The 16,868-nt window shown below is 46.9% G+C and overlaps 1 protein-coding gene across 1 annotated transcript in view; it reads left to right on the forward strand.

The window, feature by feature from the left end:
* The window catches only part of LOC116068498 (S-adenosyl-L-methionine-dependent tRNA 4-demethylwyosine synthase TYW1), an 85,256-nt gene that overhangs the window by 14,608 nt on the left and 53,780 nt on the right, over positions 1-16,868 (forward strand). The window contains exons 7-10 of the mRNA XM_031338123.1: positions 3,287-3,409; positions 6,019-6,136; positions 10,292-10,344; positions 16,425-16,543. Of these exons, the coding sequence (XP_031193983.1) occupies positions 3,287-3,409; positions 6,019-6,136; positions 10,292-10,344; positions 16,425-16,543 (413 nt within the window). The remainder of the gene's footprint in view (positions 1-3,286; positions 3,410-6,018; positions 6,137-10,291; positions 10,345-16,424; positions 16,544-16,868) is intronic.

Below are 16,868 nucleotides of genomic sequence, written 5' to 3' on the forward strand. Positions count from 1 at the left end.
GGGTGGGGGGGTGGGGGGTGGGGGGAATGGTCTTTGGTGCTGAGCGTAAGCATCAAATGACCAGTGAGTTTGAGTGCCAGGCATCTGCTCTCCTGTTACCTGTGAATGGCCAATAGCTTTCTTCCCTAGTGTACTGTAGCAGGCTTTCCGCAGCTACTCCTGTCTGCAGTCTGTCTATTCTGTCATCTTGTGCACTCCAGGTAGACACGGGCTGCACTGCTCTCTTTATAGACTATTTTGTGTTTCCCTCATTTTCATACATGTGTATGTGGTGTGCATGTGTGTGTGTATGAATGTTTTTGCATGCTTGTGGGCATATGTGTGTGTTCGTGTGTATGTACACATGTGGATGCCAGAGGCGGACGTTTGGAATCGTGTTTGATTGCTCTTGTACCCTATTCATCGAGGCAGGGTATCTCAATCAAACCCAGCACTCAGAGAGAGAGATGGCTAGTCAGACTGGAATACAGGTGGGCAGCCATGCTCATCCAGCACTTATGTGGGTTAGAACTGGGGATTCAAACTCTGGTCCTTATGTTTGCCCAGCAAGCACTTTAACCATGGCACAGTCTCCCTAGCCCCTTTCAGGCACTTTAGAAGCCTCTGCCATTTTCTTTCCAGAATGTGATCCCCTCACATCTCTTCCCCACCCCCACACTTTGTTTCCCAGTTTGCTGGCGGTTTCTCAGTGGCTCACTCAGTGGCTCACTCAGTGGTTTCTCAGTGGCTTACTCAGTGGCTCACTCAGTGGTTTACTCAGTGGCTCACTCAGTGATTTTCTCAGTGGCTCACTCAGTGGCTCACTCAGTGGCTCACTCAGTGGTTTACTCAGTGGCTTACTGTTGCCGGTGTTCTGCCTCCCGCCAGCTTAGGTTACTTTTCCCATCCACTCTTACAGCTTTATGTTCCCCAAATGTTTGCTCAGTTGTTCCACAACAGAGGCAGCCTACTGTGGTTACTTATCCCTAACCCTCTTAGCCACAGCGGGAGAACTCTGTGATGCCTGTACCCAGGCTTGCTATATTTGGACTGGAACCTTTCTGGGGAGGAGGGGAGTGCTTCACATTAATTTTCTAACCCCAATGGCTTCCATGAGTTACATTTAACTTTGTTTGTTTTTTTTTTAATGTTCGATTACTTACTTTTAAAATGTATGTGTATGGGTCTTTTGCCTGCACATGTATTTATTTGTGTAGCACATGCATGCAGTGCCTGTGGAGGCCATCTTGGGCTCCATACAATTGGAGTTTCAGACCATTGTGAGCTACCGCGTGGATGCTAGGAACTGAGCCTGGCTCTCTTCAAGAGCAGCCAGTGCTTTTGGCAGCTGACTCATCTCTCAAATCCTCTGCATTTATCTTTCATGGAAGACAGGTTTTACATTTTCTGAAGGTCACAGAGCCAAGTTAATGGCAGTTTTGATTAGATTTTATGTGAAGATGAAGTGAGTTCCTTTGAGAGGCAGTAAGTTCGTCTCTGTCAGAGATGAGTTTCTGAGCCTGAGTTACAGAGGAGCCCAAGATGGTCAGCTAAGTGCCCCCCAGCTAAATGTCACCTGCTGGCAACTTTAAAATTTTAGTTAAATTGATTAATTTTGAGACAGGGTCTCATGTAGCTCAGGTGGCATTGATTGATATCTACTTGATTGAGGATGACCTTTAACTTCTGGTGCTCCAGGTTCCACCTTCAGTGTGCTGGGAATATAGGTGTGCATCACCAGGCTGTGTTTATCCAGTGCTGGGGCAGAACCCAGGGCTCTGAATGCTATGGAAGCACTGTCAATCTGTCTACCTCTCCAGACTTCTCCTTTGAGGGTTTGGGGTCACAGCTGTGCTCCTCCCTCCCTATTGCACAGCAGCATCTGGGTTAAGCCTGACCGAGCTGTGTAGCTGAGGGATTGTTGATATATGCTGACCTTTGGCCCTTTCTACAGCACTGACTTGAAATCGCTTCGCTGGACTTGCCTGTAGAAATGAGTCACAGGCACATGGCATTTAACCTCAGAATATGTTCTGAGCAGTGACATGCTCAGGCTGCCCCAGTGCTATGTGGGTATCAGCATGTGTGCTGAAAGAAACTGAGAGGGCTGTGATGTCACATCACATGTATGGGATCATGTATGGGATCATGAATGGGATCATGGAGCCACTGCCACACCTATGGCCCATTGTTGGGTGACCGTTTTTGTGACACGTTACTATTTTGTCATCTAGAAGCAAACAAGTCTCTGCCCAAAATTAAAAAAAAAAAAATTCTTATGTGTGTATGTTTGCACTTGGGCACACATGCCGCAGAGCACGTGTAGAGGTTAGATGACACCTTGTAGAAGTCGGTTCCCTCCATCCACCAAGTGGATCCAGGAGTAGAGCCCAGGCTGCCAGGCTTTGTGCAGGCACCATTCCTCACAGCAGCATCTTGGTGGCCCCATCTGTTCTTGGTGGCCTCAGGCCTGCTAGGAAGCGCTGTCCCACCCGGCCACCCCGCAGCCCACTGTGCCCCTTCCGCCTGGTGTCTCCTTCTCCTGATCACTGTCCAGTCTGTTTGCACACGGCAAGTTTGCTGAGGGATTAGTTTTTGTCACTCCGTGAGGTTTGTTTGTTTATGTGGCCTGCAAGTAGGTTTGTGTACCTTGTGGATGCAGCACCCACCCATGGAGGCCAGAAGAGGGCACCAGATCCCCTAGAACCGCCAATATAGACCATTGGGAGCTGCCAGGTGGGTGCTGGGGACTGAACTCAGGTCCTATGGAAAAGCAGTCAGGGCCCTTCACCACTGCAATGCCTTTCACAGGGATTACTTTGATGCCGGGGATCTAAGATGGTTTATATTTTTAAAAATTGCTACTGTAAAGGCAGGGCTAGTAAGGTGCCTCAGAACATAAAGGAACTTTCCACCAGGCTTGATGACCCGAGTTCCATCCCTGGAACTCACATAGATGAGAGAAAGCATTGGTGCCACAAGTACACCATGGCACTTGTACATGCATGCACGCACATGCGCGCGTGCACACACACACACACACACGCACACACACACACACACACACACACAAACACACTTACATATAACACAAAACAGTGATAAAAAGGCAGCAAAGAAAACTCAAACACAAACTGTAAAGATGCTTTGAAGTGTGGCAGTGTCGGAGCACCTGCCCAGGATTGTGAAAGGCCAGGGAATCCATCAGCAACAGCACAAAATCACCCAAACACAATTAAACAGGGACCCCATGGAGGCGGAGTGAGAGATGAGCTTTGTGTGGGATTCTGAAGTTTTTGCCTTGCAGGAGGGAGAGCCCTGTGAGAGCAGCAGCGAGGACGAGTCCGGGACTCAGGGTTATCAGAGCCTGAATTCTGTGGTTGATGTCGAGGACCTGGGCAACATCATGAACCCCATGAGGAGGGAAAAGGTACTGTTCCTTTGGGGGATGCTGCGGTTGGATCCTGTGGTCCATTCAGCGCCTAGACTGGTGCAGCACAGGGCTGGCTTGAAGGAACAGGGTTTAATTTCTCTAGCTTCCGCCTGGAAGGGTTTCTGGTTTTGTTGTTTGTCTTTTTTGTTTTGCTGTATTTACATGAACTTTGAACATTAAAAATTACACTTATTTCACGTGTGTGTACTTTGTGTGTTGTGTGTGTGTAGGAGCACATGGGCACAGCCAGAGGACAGCATCTGTGAATGGATTCTCTCTGTCCTTCCACCCTGCAGGTCCTCACAAGTGGACTCAACTTATCAGGCTTGTGGCAAGCGTATTTATCTGCTGAGCCATCTCTCTGGCCTTTCCGTGGACTTTGCTAAAGTCTTCTTATTCAGTTCTGTGAAAACAGGCTCCTTGGGGGACAAGTAGATCTTAATGTGGGGGCTGAGGAGGGGACACTGGTTCAGAAAGAGCATTTGGGGCTGTGGAGGATTCCTTATCAAGATTTCAAATGGAAGCCCAGCGGTGGGGTTACACATGACTTTAATTCCATCACTGGGGAGGGAGAGGCAGGAGGAACTCTGTGAGTTCGAGGACAACCAGGGCTACACAGAAAAACCTTGTCTCAAACAAACAAACAAACCAAGAAAAAACAAAAACCAAACCAAAAACCAAAAATGTGAGTTCTTTTATGGTCTTTTTTCCAAATTAGTCAAACTATAATGCAGTGAAAGTAATTTTTGGCTTTTGACTGAAAATGTTAATTTCTTTATGGAAACAGTCTTTAAATGGAAAATGAAGTAGCAGATTTAGGTAGAATTCTGGAATTTACACCTGGTTAAGCCTTCCTTAAAACTGCATAGTGAGGTTAGGACACATTTCTTTGTTCTTTTTTGCCTGGTGGCCAGAAGAGGTCGCTAGAGAACACAGTAACAGAAACCACCCTTGCTATATGAAATGATGTTGGACCTGGAAGCTGCCAGCATTTAGTATTTTAAAAATTTCCATAAAAGCCATCCAATAGGACGGGCTGTGTGTATTTTTCATCTTCAGTTAGACCTGAAAATAAGTCGCCAGTGTTTTTTCTCTCTTCATTTTATGTATATGTTTACACACAGGTATTTAATTTATTGTGTTGCTGTATATTGTATTGCTGTGTGTTAACCCAGGAGCTATTGTGCATGCTGGGCTGTGTGGTGCCATTGAGTTACAGCCTGAATCTCTTTTTGACTTTTTGGCTTTCGTTGTTACTGTTTCTTTGAGAGAGAGTCAAATGTAACCTAGGCTGGCCTTAAACTTGGTGTGTAGCCACCGATGAGAATACATGACTTATAACTGATGAGAACATATGATTGAGAGTTTTGTTTTTGTTTTTGCTGCTTTGGTTTTTTGGTTTTTTGAGACAGGGTTTCTCTGTGTAGCCCTGGCTGTCCTGGAACTCACTCTGTAGACTAGGCTGGCCTCAAACTCAGAAATCCACCTTCCTCTACCTCCCAAGTGCTGGGATTAAAGGCATGCGCCACCACCGCCCAGCAGGGGTGTTTTTGTTTGTTTTGTTTTGTTTTGTTTTGTTTTTGTTTTTTAATGTTTTTCAATTGCATTTGGAGGCTGCACTGGCAGAGGCACGTCTGGATTTGGTTTTGCATTGTGATTGCAGGCATTTGGAGTGCTGATTTTGAGGATGAAGTGTGGTCGACTTTTCTCAGAGTAGGAAGGTAGAAGAGTCAGCCTGAACTGTGTTCATTCACCATTTGTGGGCTTGCTGCCCTTGAATCCCCATCTCCCTCCCTGCTCCCTCTCCCTCCCTCTCTCTTCTTGCCCCCTTTTCTTCTTTTCCCTGCCTCCTCTCTTAAGTGTGCCTGTGGGAGGGCACACCTCCTGCTAGGGGCTGTAGTTTGTTTGTTTATTTAGTTATTTAGATCATTATTTATTTGTTTTTCAAGAATGGGTTTCTCTGTGTGGTGATGCCTGTCCTAGAACTAGCTCTGTAGGCCAGGCTGGGCTTGAACTCGTAGAGATCCACCTGCTTCCGCCTCCCCAGTGCTGGGATTGAAGGCGAGCACAACCCTCCTGCCCCTAGCCTGGAAGGGTAGTTTATTTAATACTTACATTCTACCCCCTTTACAGGTGAAGAAGTTGAAATTCAGAGAAAGTCAGTAATTTGCCAAAGTTAGGCAGTTTGTGTTTGATTGTTAAAAATGTTTGATGTTGAGGCAGGCAATAGAGTTCAGTGGGTAAAGGTGCTTGCCACCAAGCTCAACATTGGAGCTCACTGGGATGCGTACAGAGGAGAAAAGAGCCAACTCCTAAATGTTGTCTTGTGACTGCCACACACACACACTCTAATTAAGTAAATGAAGGAGAGTAAACATTAACTACTTTTTAAACAGATGAACTACTGACTTAGGCTGGATTTTTATGGTTGTTATGTTTTGTTTATTTGTTGACCCTGGGGGTGTGCCTTTTGGTCATTGTCTCTGTGTAAGCGAGATCACTCAGTGGGATGCTGGGTCTCACCTTGGTTGCATGAACCTCCTCACCATTGCCAGGGAGTCTTGGTTGTTGCCAATTCTGGATTTTATGTTCTCAATTGATCACAGAGAGAAAAGGCCCATCAGGAGGGGAGAGCTGCCATGCAGAGGGACTCAGAGAAGAATGAGGACAGCGAAGGACGAGCTATGATAACACCTGCTCTGCAAGAGGCCCTGACTAAACAAGGTGACCGCCCGCCCGGACTAGGCCCTTCCTGCTCTCTGGTGCCCTCGGCTTGATGCACAGGGTGGGAAGCATAGGATAGGCTTGTCACAGGACACAAAGAAGTCTCATGTTGGTTAGTGTGGCAGTTGGGTCACAGCATGTGTTAGTCAGAACTTAGGGCACTGGAACCCGAGAAAAACAATACAGGAGGAAGCATTGGTTGATCTCAGTTTCAGATGCTTAGTCTGTGTGGGCTGTGGCCTGTGTTTCTGTGTCTACAATGAGATAGAGCCACGGGGCAGCAGAATTGCATGGGAGAGACCTCAAAGTAGGAAGCAGATACTTGGAGACAGGAAGCAGCCACACCCTTAGCTACTCTCACCATGACACGCTTCCTCCAGCCAGCCCACCTTCCACAGTGGCACTGCCTTATATAAACTACTCACTTCTTCATTCCATCAGAGGCATCTTTATTTCCCCAGAGTTCTCAATTTCTGACACTCTCTGGACATACCGAGGTGTTAGTCCATCCGGTGGAGCTGACAGTCGAGGTTGATCATTGCCTGGGGAAGACAGAGCTGCCAGAGCCACTCCTGCCCACCCCTTCACATTCTCTCCTCGTCTCTCTTTCTCATGCTTTCTTTTGGGTCTTGTGTATGCCAGGATGGTTTCAAACTCACTATCAAATTAAGGATGACCTTGAACTTCTGATCCTCTTGCCTCCGCCTTCCAAATGCTGAGATTATAGACGTGTTCCATCATGCTTTATTTTCATGGTGATGGGTTCAAACCCAGGGTCTTCTTGGTTTTCCTGCATGTATGTTTGTCTACCATCCCCAGAAGTCAGAAAGCTTCAGATCCTCTGGAACTGGATGGCTGGGACCCACAGTGCTGGGAGTTGAACGTATGTCCTCTGGAAGAATAGCCAGTGTTCTTTACCTGTATGAGTCATCTCTCCAACCCCTTACTTGAGTTTTACTACATTTCTTTAGTTTTATTATTTCTTTAGTTATTTTATTATGCCCTCTCCTTATTCCTCGAGGACTGTGCTACATGTCTTCTAGCAGGCTGCTTGCATTTGACCAAAGCTCACTGATATTTCTATTTGTTAAAGTCTTTGTTTCTTGTCTCACTTTTCTTCAGTTTAGCTTCTGTCATTGCATGTTCAGATTTGGCATTTTTTTTAAAGATTTATTTATTTATGTATATGGACGTTTTGTCTGATGTACATTTTTACACCAGAAGAAGGTACTGAATCCTATGGGACGACGTTATAGACAGTAGTGAGCTCCCATGTGGGTGCTGGGAATTGAACTCAGCACCTCTGAAAGAACAGCGAGTGCTCTTAACTGCTGAACCGTCTCTTTAGCCCACCAGATGTGGCAACCTTTTTTTTTCCAAGACAGGATTTCTCTGTGTAGCCCTGGCTGTCCTGGAACTCACTCTGCAGACCAGGCTGGTCTGGAACTCAAGAGATTCATCTGCCTCTGCCTCCCAAGTGCTGGGATTAGAGGCGTGCGCCACCACTGCCCAGCTTAGATTTGGCAGTCTTTTTATGTCCAGTATCTTAGTCACCTTTCTGTTGCTGTGAAGAGACCGTGTGATCAAGGCAACTTATGAAAGAAAGAGTTTACTTGGCTCACAGTTTCAGCGTGGAGTCCATGACTGTCATGGGGCGGGTGGAAGCATGGCAGCAGCAGGCAGGTGTGGCATAGGAGCAGCAACTGAGAGTTTACATCCTTGTCCACAAGTAGGAGGCAGAGAGAGTGAACTGGGAATGGTGTGAACTTTTGAAACCTCCAAGCCCCGCCCCCAGTGACACTGCCTCCATCAAGACCACATCTCCAGATCCTTCCCAAAGAGCTCCACTAACCGGGACCAAGCATTTGAATACGTGAGCCCATGTGTGGCTATCCCCATTCACACTAGCACATTCCTTTCCCTGGGCTCCATTCCTCCACAGGCTCAGTGCCATATTATTTTTTGTTTTTTAAAGATTTATTTATGTATTATATGTAAGTACACTAGCTGTCTTCAGACGCACCAGAAGAGAGCATCAGATCTCATTACAGATGGTTGTGAGCCACCATGTGGTTGCTAGGATTTGAACTCAGGACCTTTGGAAAAGCAATCAGTGCTCTTAAGTACCGAGCCACCTCTCCAGCCCCTCGGGGCCATATCATAATGCACAATGCAGAAGCCCAATTTCTGGAGTCCCCATTGCCTTTCACATCTGCACTTTCGTTCTCTTCATCCGCCATGGGTTTCAGGGATTGAACTCAGGCTTGGCAGCAAATGTCTTTACCTCCTGAGCCCTCTTGCTGGCCTAACCTGAAGAGCTCTTTGAGTCAGAGTACCACAGAGATAACTGCACAGCTGTGTTTACTGTAGCCCTGTAGCCAAAGGGCTATAGCTGCCAACTAGTCAAGATGGAGATGAAGTCAGACTTGGTGTCAATCGATGAATGGATGAAGAGAATGAATGTCCATACACATTTTGTTAGACCATAAGGAAGAACAAAGTTAACGTTTGTGGGAAAGTTGATACTGGAGATGGTTATAATAAGCTGAGTTTAGAAAGACAAATGGCATTTCTCTTTTATCTATGGACTTTATATTGTATATGATATACAAAATCATTGATGTGAGCCTTTGGGGGACATTTCTCATTCAGACTGCCACATGTTGAATGCAGTGTGTTTCTAGGCAAGGTCTTAGTCAACCTTAATTGTCAGCTTGACACAGCTGTCACCTAAGAAGGAAGTCTAAATTAAAAAATTGCCTCGGTCAGGTTGGCCTGTTGCCATGTCTACAGGGAATTGTCTTGATTGTTAATTGATGTAGGAGGGAGGAGCCCACTGGGTGGCATCATTCCTTGAGTGTGGTCCTAGACTGTTGTCTCAGTTAGGGTTTCTATTCCTGCAGAAACATCATGGCCAAGAAGCAAGTTGGGGAGGAAAGGGTTTATTCAGCTTACATTTCCACATTGCTGTTCATTACCAAAGGAAGTCAGGACTGGAACTCAAGCAGGTCAGGAAGCAGGAGCTGATGCAGAGGCCATGGAGGGATATTCCTTACTGGCTTGCCTCCCCTGGCTTGCTCAGCCTGCTCTCTTATAGAACCCAAGACTTCCAGCCCAGGGATGGCACCACCCACAAGGGGCCCTCCCCCCTTGATCACTAATTCAGAAAATGCCCCACAGCTGGATCTCATGGAGGCACTTCCCCAACTGAAGCTCCCTTCTCTGTGATAACTCCAGCCTGTGTCAAGTTGACACACAAAACCAGCCAGTACAACTGTGTTAAGTTAACACAATTTGTAACAACTTTGTTAACCAAAGTTAAGTGAGCAGTAGCCTGCAAGTGAGCCATCAAGCAGTGTCCCCGTCCTTTCCTTCCCCGACTTTTCTCAGTGATAGTCTGTGACCTGAAAGTATGAGACAGATAAACCCTGTGGTCCCATAAGTTGCTTGTGGGCTGAGAGTTTCAATGGAGCAAGAGGAAGGAGCCCAGGTTTGTTTTGGACACTGCTCAGTCCTTGGGATTTACTACTGAGATTGGCCTTGAGACCGCAGAGCTCCTGGAAGCCAAAAACCTCCCCAACATGACAATGGCTTAGTTTATTGTTTGAATCTCTGTCATTAAATAAATACATATACATTTTATTGATTTTTTTTTTTTTTTTTTTTTTTTTTTTTTTTTTTTTTTTGTGAGCTAGGCTCTTACCATGTAGTCCTGGCTGGCCTGAAAACTCACTATGTAGACTAGGCTAGCCTCAAGATCTGCCTCCTGAGTGCTGGGATTAAAGGCATGTAACCCAGCCTGGCTTCAGACTTCAGGATGACCTTGACCTCCTGATGTCCCTGCTGAGACTGCAGGTCGTGCCTTGGTGTGGATAGCCTTCCATCAGTTTCTCGTGGTAGTCAGGCTCACAGACTACAACCTCAGCACTCTTGGAGGCTGAGGAAGACCGGCTACTCAGTGAGACCGAGTTACAAACTCTAGCAACTAGCTAAAGCGCCGACGCTTTCTCAGCAAGTTCAGCCTTCAGGGTTTTTGGCAACACGGTCATTGAGTTCTATAACTTAGTAAAGAGAAGTGGTTTTGCTCAGTTTCATTGTCACCTTCTGCTGTGAGACTTTGGGTTCATTTTTCTTTCTGTTTGCTTCTCCATGTAGGGTACCAGTTGATTGGCAGCCACTCGGGTGTGAAGCTTTGCAGGTGGACAAAGGTATTTATTGATTTTATTCAAATATTATTTCTATTTTCTGCAACTTACTTATTTTTTCCATTTATTTTACGTGCACACATGTGGAGGTCAGAGCACAGCCTACAGAACTTGGTTCTCTCCTTCATGTTTGTGGGCTCTGGGAACCAAATTCAGGTCTTCCAGCTTGATAGTAGCCACTTTGGTGGCTCTCAGACGGTTCTCAGCAGTGCTGTTGCGGTATACTTTACATGCAATCCATGGCTCACTTTAGTGTGTTGATAGCCATCGTCACAGTCTGACTTGAGGATCTCTCTCTGGAAGAAAGGCCAGCATTAGCATTCTTGAGGTCTCCCCCAGCTCTCATGAGCCACTGATCTGCTTATTATCTCCACATGAAGTGGCGACATTTCAGACTGGAGTCATTGGTGTGGCTTAGTGTGCCTGCTTTCTCTCACTGGTCTGACGTTTCTGTGGCCCAGCTGTTGGGCACCATGAATCCGCATTTGGTTCTCCACTGTGGCTGATGGCATTGTTTGTTACACCTTGTCTATTTATTGAGACGTTGATGGACCCTGGGGTTGCTCGTATGTGTTAGGTGCTATGAGCGATGCTTCTGGGGACATCACTCCATGTGTGGGATTTCTGTGCTGCGCTCTTCCACCGTTGTTGGTGGATCATGGTAACTTGTCTTTTTTCCCAATGAATTGTCTATTTTTCAAAATGATTGTTCATTTTATGTTCCCATCAGCAGTGCTAAGAGGGTCCTGATTCCCTCACCACTCTCCACAGTCTCCCCTTTCCCCCCCACCCCCCGCCCTTCCCTGGCTGTAATACAGGCTGCTCTCTCAAGTTCGTGATCCCTTTGCGTCAGCCTATTGACTTATTTTACGTTTGGGGCAGGCTCACACATAGCTCAGGCTAGACTTGAATCCATTATATAGCTGAGGATGACCTTGAACTGCTTCTTCGCTTTCCTCTACTTCCCAAATGCTGGGATTATACATGCAGTGCCATGCCCAGTTAGTGTGGCCCTGCGCTTGAACCCCTCGTTCCTGCTGGGTGAGCACTCTACCTCCGAGCTGCATCCTGAAGGAACTATTTGAGCCTAACTCGTTCCTCTTCCTTCTTCCTAAGGTACAGATGTTCCAAGAGACTTTTGCTCTGATACCTCCTGTCACTCCGTCTACTTAAGGTGACAGTGTGCTCAGCCCTGCACGTTAGTTAATGGTTTCCACATGCCACATTCCCCAGTTCTCCTTTCCAGTCCAGTGACTTTCAGTGATGTCTGACTTGGTGCCTTCTGCTCACAGCCAGTAACAAGTAGTCTCTTTTTTACCATCGCTAAATTCAATTTTCAGATGCACATGCATAATTTTGAAAATTAGTGTTTTATCCAATGTGTAATGAAATGAAAGAGGAAGCACTTTATGTTAAATATGTATTTCTATGGAGAATGCTGTGCTGCCTCAGTGGTAGATGCCTTGGGGAGGGGCCAGCCGCCGTGTCTAGATCTGAGGCCGGCTCCTCTACCTCCTCCTCTTCCTCAGTTCCCCCTTACACTTCTCCTCTTTCTTCTCTTCCTTTTTTTTCTTTTTCTTTCTATTCTTCCTTCTCCTCCTCCTGCTCCTCCTGCTCCTCACTCCTCATGTGTGGTGCTGAGCTAGGCAGGCATTTCATCACTGAGCCATGCCTGCAGCCCTCCCACTTTAAGTGGGTACGTTTACGTTTGAGAAAGAGTAGAAGAAGTTGGTCTGCATGGGAAACAGTGAGGCGCTTACTTCTATATGGTAAGACTAAGAGGGAAGCAGCCCTTACCGACCGAGGGCTAAGAAGCCCAGGCCTTCATTCAGGTGAAGAAAGCGAGAAAAGAGGCTGCACACAGCTCCACAGACTCAGACCTCATTCATAACTCAGAATGGGTATGAAGTCCTGAGAAGTCACTGGGTAGGGGGTTGACACGGAATGACACAGAAAATAGGCCTTATGTCTTGAAATGCCATGGTTCACTAAGGCCCATGCTTTGTTTCTAATTTGTTTTTTTTAATTTTAATGTAAAGCGTGTGTGTATATGTGTGTGTGTGTGTGTGTGTGTGTGTGTGTGTGTGTGTGTGTACATGAGTGTAGTCGCCTCAGTGACCGGAAGAGGAGTCCTCGGACTGGAGTTACAGGTAGTTGTGAGCTCCCTGATGTGGGTGCTGGGAACTGAACTTGAGACTTCTGCAGGAGTACCATGTGCTCGTCATCTGTCTAGCCCTGTTTCTAATTTGTAACAAGACTTGGAGACGGTCTTTTTTTTTTTTTAAGATTTATTTATTTATTTGTATGTATGTGAGTACACTGTAGCTGTACAGATGGTTGTGAGCCTTCATGTGGTTGTTTGAAATTTCAATTTAGGAACTCTACTTACTCTGACCCAAAGATTTATTATTATACATAAGTACACTGTAGCTGTCTTCAGATGCACCAGAAGAGGGCATCAGATCTCATTATGGGTGGTTGTGAGCCACCATGTGGTTGCTGGGATTTGAACTCAGGATCTTTGGAAGAGCAGTCAGTGAGTGCTCTTACTCACTGACCCACCTCACAGGCCAGAGATGGACTCCTTTAAGCCATTCCCACTGGACTAGGCCATGTGTTGAAAACAGGAATAATAGGAAGGCCTAGGCTACTGTGCATGGCACACCTGTGGTGGCAGTTTCAGAGCAAGTAATGTGCAACCCAAGACAACTCAAACAATGATTACTACAGGTAGATTTTTATTTATTCACTTACTTTACTCATGGGGATTATTAACAATATATGTGAGGTCAGCAGTATTTTTAAAAACAGATTTTTTATTTTTTATTTTTTATTTCTTTTGATTTTTTGAGACAGGGTTTCTCTGTATAGCCCTGGCTGTCCTGGAACTCACTCTGTAGACAAGGCTGGCCTTGAACTCAGAAATCCGCTTGCCTCTGCCTCCCAAGTGCTGGGATTAAAGGTGTTCGCCACCACCATCTGGCCAGCATTTATTTTCTTTACCTTTCTGTTTTGGATATAAGGTCTTACTGTGTGGCCAGGCCGGCCTTTTACTTCTGGTCCCTTTGAGTCCTGGGATTACACATACACACAACCATACCTGGCCGGCCACCTTGATGTCCAGCTGCACATGAGCTGTCTTGCCTGAAGCTACCCTGTGACTCTGAAGGTGATGGTGTCCTGCCCAGTCTCATACTTTGCATGTCCTGGCACCAGTGGCTTCTCGTTTTCCTCGCTCTGCCGCCCTGCTCTCCAGTCAGCAGTTACGCAGCTCTGCCTTTTCACTTGCCCAGGACAACAACTGGCAGCCACCACCTGCTCTTTTTATTATTCCCAGGTCTGTTTATAAACAAATATTCCCAAAGGCTAGCAAGATGGCTCAGTGTGTATGGGTGCTTGCCACCAAGTCCGCCTAGTTGCGCTCAGTAACCGTGACCCATATGGTGGCAGGAGACAACTAAGTCTCACAAGTTGTCCTCCAGGATACAGAAGATGCTGATGGTTTTCCAATCAAACATTTTGTCACTTAACCCGGCAGGGAAGCTACAAATATGTCCGTAGTGCTATGCTATGGTTCAGTAGAGCACTTGCCTCGCATGCAGGGAGCCTTGGAATCCTCCATCTCCAGCACTGGGTACCCACAATCCCAGAACTCCTCAAACAAACAGAGCTCTCAAGTAGACTTCCTGAAGGACAGGGTTGGCAAGGGAGTGAAGTCCCAGCCAGCAGCAGTTGTCACAAACCTGAGTGAGGTTGTCTTAAGATGAGTGGCCGCAGTTCTCCTCTGAACAGTTGTGTGAATGGGTGAGTGACCTCAGTCTGTAATTGAGTCTCACATTAAGTCAGAATTTGAGGCCCTGTGCTAGGTGGCAGGTCCCTGTACTGGGTGGTACTGATTATGTGTGCGGACTAGGTCATGGATTGCTGCTCATTTGGAGAATGTGAGTTATCTGTGTGGTGAGGAAATCAGTCACAGTGACAGACGACAGAGCTGGGACCGATGAAAGCCCTGAGTCAAAGCAGCGCTCTGGGTATGGAGAGGGATGGAGAGGAGCTTGATGAGAGAAGCAAATGACCTGATGTTGTACTCCCAGGTTCCACATCAAGATTAGGAGCCAGGCTGGCATCCCCACATGTCGGCAGGGCTCAGGCATCATCTTCTGGGCAGTTTGGGGTTCTTTAGCCAGGAGGCATGGCTCTGAGGTGTGCTGTGGAGGAAGGTGGTGAGGGGGGGCAGCTGTTGGGCATAGGGAGCAGCACATCCCCCACTAGAAAGGAGATGGCGATGGAGACTAGCGTTAGCTGCCTCAGCCTCACAGAAAGGGACGCCTCTTTAGGCTCTACTCTCTTCTAGCTTGAAGGGAAGCCCCTCCAAATGAGTTAGACAGGCCCAGTTCTCCTGACAAAGAGCACTGGCATGCCCACTAACAACAAATAGAACTGGGTCTGGAATTCCCTCCCTATCTGGAGATGCCAGTCAACCGGCTTCAGCAAGAAGAGACCATTTCCCAACAAAAACCTGACCTGAGGAGTGCTCTCCTTCCTTGCTGGCCTGACATTTTCTTTCCCAATTATACCATAGCAGTAGTATGGTAGCTAGGTGGCTCTTGTAGTCAGGGTAGCCCCTTTGCCCCTGTGAGGCCAGGAGCTTTCTTTCTGTGGATTGTACAGGCCAGAGGGTGCCTTGCTATAGAAGCAACTCAGGCTAAGAAGTCTGTTGGCTTGACACTCTTGTCTTCCAGTGAACCAGCAAAGACCAGGGGTCACTCAAGGTAAAGCACTCTGTAATGGCTAGGGAAGTTCAGTTGCTGTGGAAAGCTCAGCATGTTTTCCAGCTCAGCAAACTGACTGCTTGCTAAAGTAAGAGGGGGGCAGGCGGGGACAGTGCAGATCAGTGGCTCTCAACCTTCCTAATGCTGCAACCCTTTAACACAGCTCCTCATGTCGTAATGACCCTTAAACATAACATTTGTTTTTTGCTGCTACTTCATAAATGTAATTTGGTGCTGTTAGGAATTTTAATATAAATATCTGATATGCAAGCTATCTCATAGGTGGCCCCTATGGGGTCAGACCCACAGCTTGAGAACTACTAGTCTAGACTCTCCTCACTGACAGAATGCCCAGGACGTTGCAGAAAAATCACCTGTCACAGCAAGGACTTGAGAAAGTCATAACCTGGATAGCAAAAGATAATCAGGGCTGTCCACAGGATCGAACTAGGTGAATGCTTTGAGCAGCTACAGCAATCTTCACACAAATGAAGGAATAAAATAGCGCAGTAAAGAGCAAGGGTAAAAACACAACTGAGAAGCCCAATATAACAGAAAAGCAGATAACAGATAAAACGACTTCCCGAGGGCTCAGCCGTCGGGCGGGGTGGCAGTCTCTGTACTCTGACCCCAGCAGATCGATGGTACGGTTTGCACCCAGGACTAGTCAATAGGATCTACCCAGTTTGAACCACAGAAATCAAAGTAGATTAGACCCAAAACAAACAGAACTCAAAGTGGGGCCTCGGGGATTTGTGGACTAATGAGATGCTCAGTTAGCATCTCCGCCATTGAAGTACCAAGATTACCATGAGGAAGAGAGGAACTGGGGCAGCATGGTCATATGGTGGGGGCACATGCTGGGAAAAGCACAGACAGAACTTAGTTATCGGTCTGTGTGGAGGTCAGAGGACAATTTGGAGGTGTTTGTTCACCTTCTATCTTGTGGGTGCCAGGGTCAAACTCCGGTCAGCCAATGCTTTTACCCAACAGAGTCAACCTCTGCTATACAATGCTGTCTTAAAAAAAACGATGCCTTTGGGTTGAGGAGATGGCTTAGAGGGTGAAGAGCTTGCCGTGTAAGCCTAGTTACCTGAGTTCAGTGTCTGGGACCCACATAAGGGTGGCAGAGGGAGTCAGTTCCACAGTGCTGTCTTCAGACCTTCTCATGCTGTGGCCTGCCTGAGCCCACACTCACATCTCATACACAGTAATAACAAGAAAACGAGAGTCTGCAAACAAAGCAACAGTGCCTAGCTGTGCGTTTCTGTTATTCTATTCAAATGATGGCGTGTTTCCTGCCCGTCACAGTCAATGCTGCGGGGAAGAGGAGGTTGCTACAAACACACATTCTACGGCATCGAGAGCCATTGCTGCATGGAAGCCACCCCGAGCTTGGCGTGTGCGAATAAATGTGTCTTCTGCTGGCGGTAAGTGGAGACGCAGGCGTGCACCCGAGGTGTGGTGACCAGGTGCTGAGCACTGCCCGGGGAGTGTTGGACTCGTGTGATGTGTGGACCAAGCTCCAGCAAAGTTTTAAGAAGAATGTCAGCCTACATAGCCCTATTATGAGTGTGTTAACTGAATTAGTGTCTTAGGGTTTTAGGTGTGAAGAGACACCATGACCAAGGCAGCTCTTATAAAGGACAGCATTTAATTGCGGCTGGCTTACAGTTTCAGAGGTTCAGTCCATTATCATCTTAGTGGGAAACATGGCAGTGGGCAGGCAGGCATGGTGTAGGAGGAGCTGAGAGT

This window comes from Mastomys coucha, unplaced genomic scaffold (assembly GCF_008632895.1).
Source record: "Mastomys coucha isolate ucsf_1 unplaced genomic scaffold, UCSF_Mcou_1 pScaffold22, whole genome shotgun sequence".
Lineage (NCBI taxonomy): Eukaryota > Metazoa > Chordata > Mammalia > Rodentia > Muridae > Mastomys > Mastomys coucha.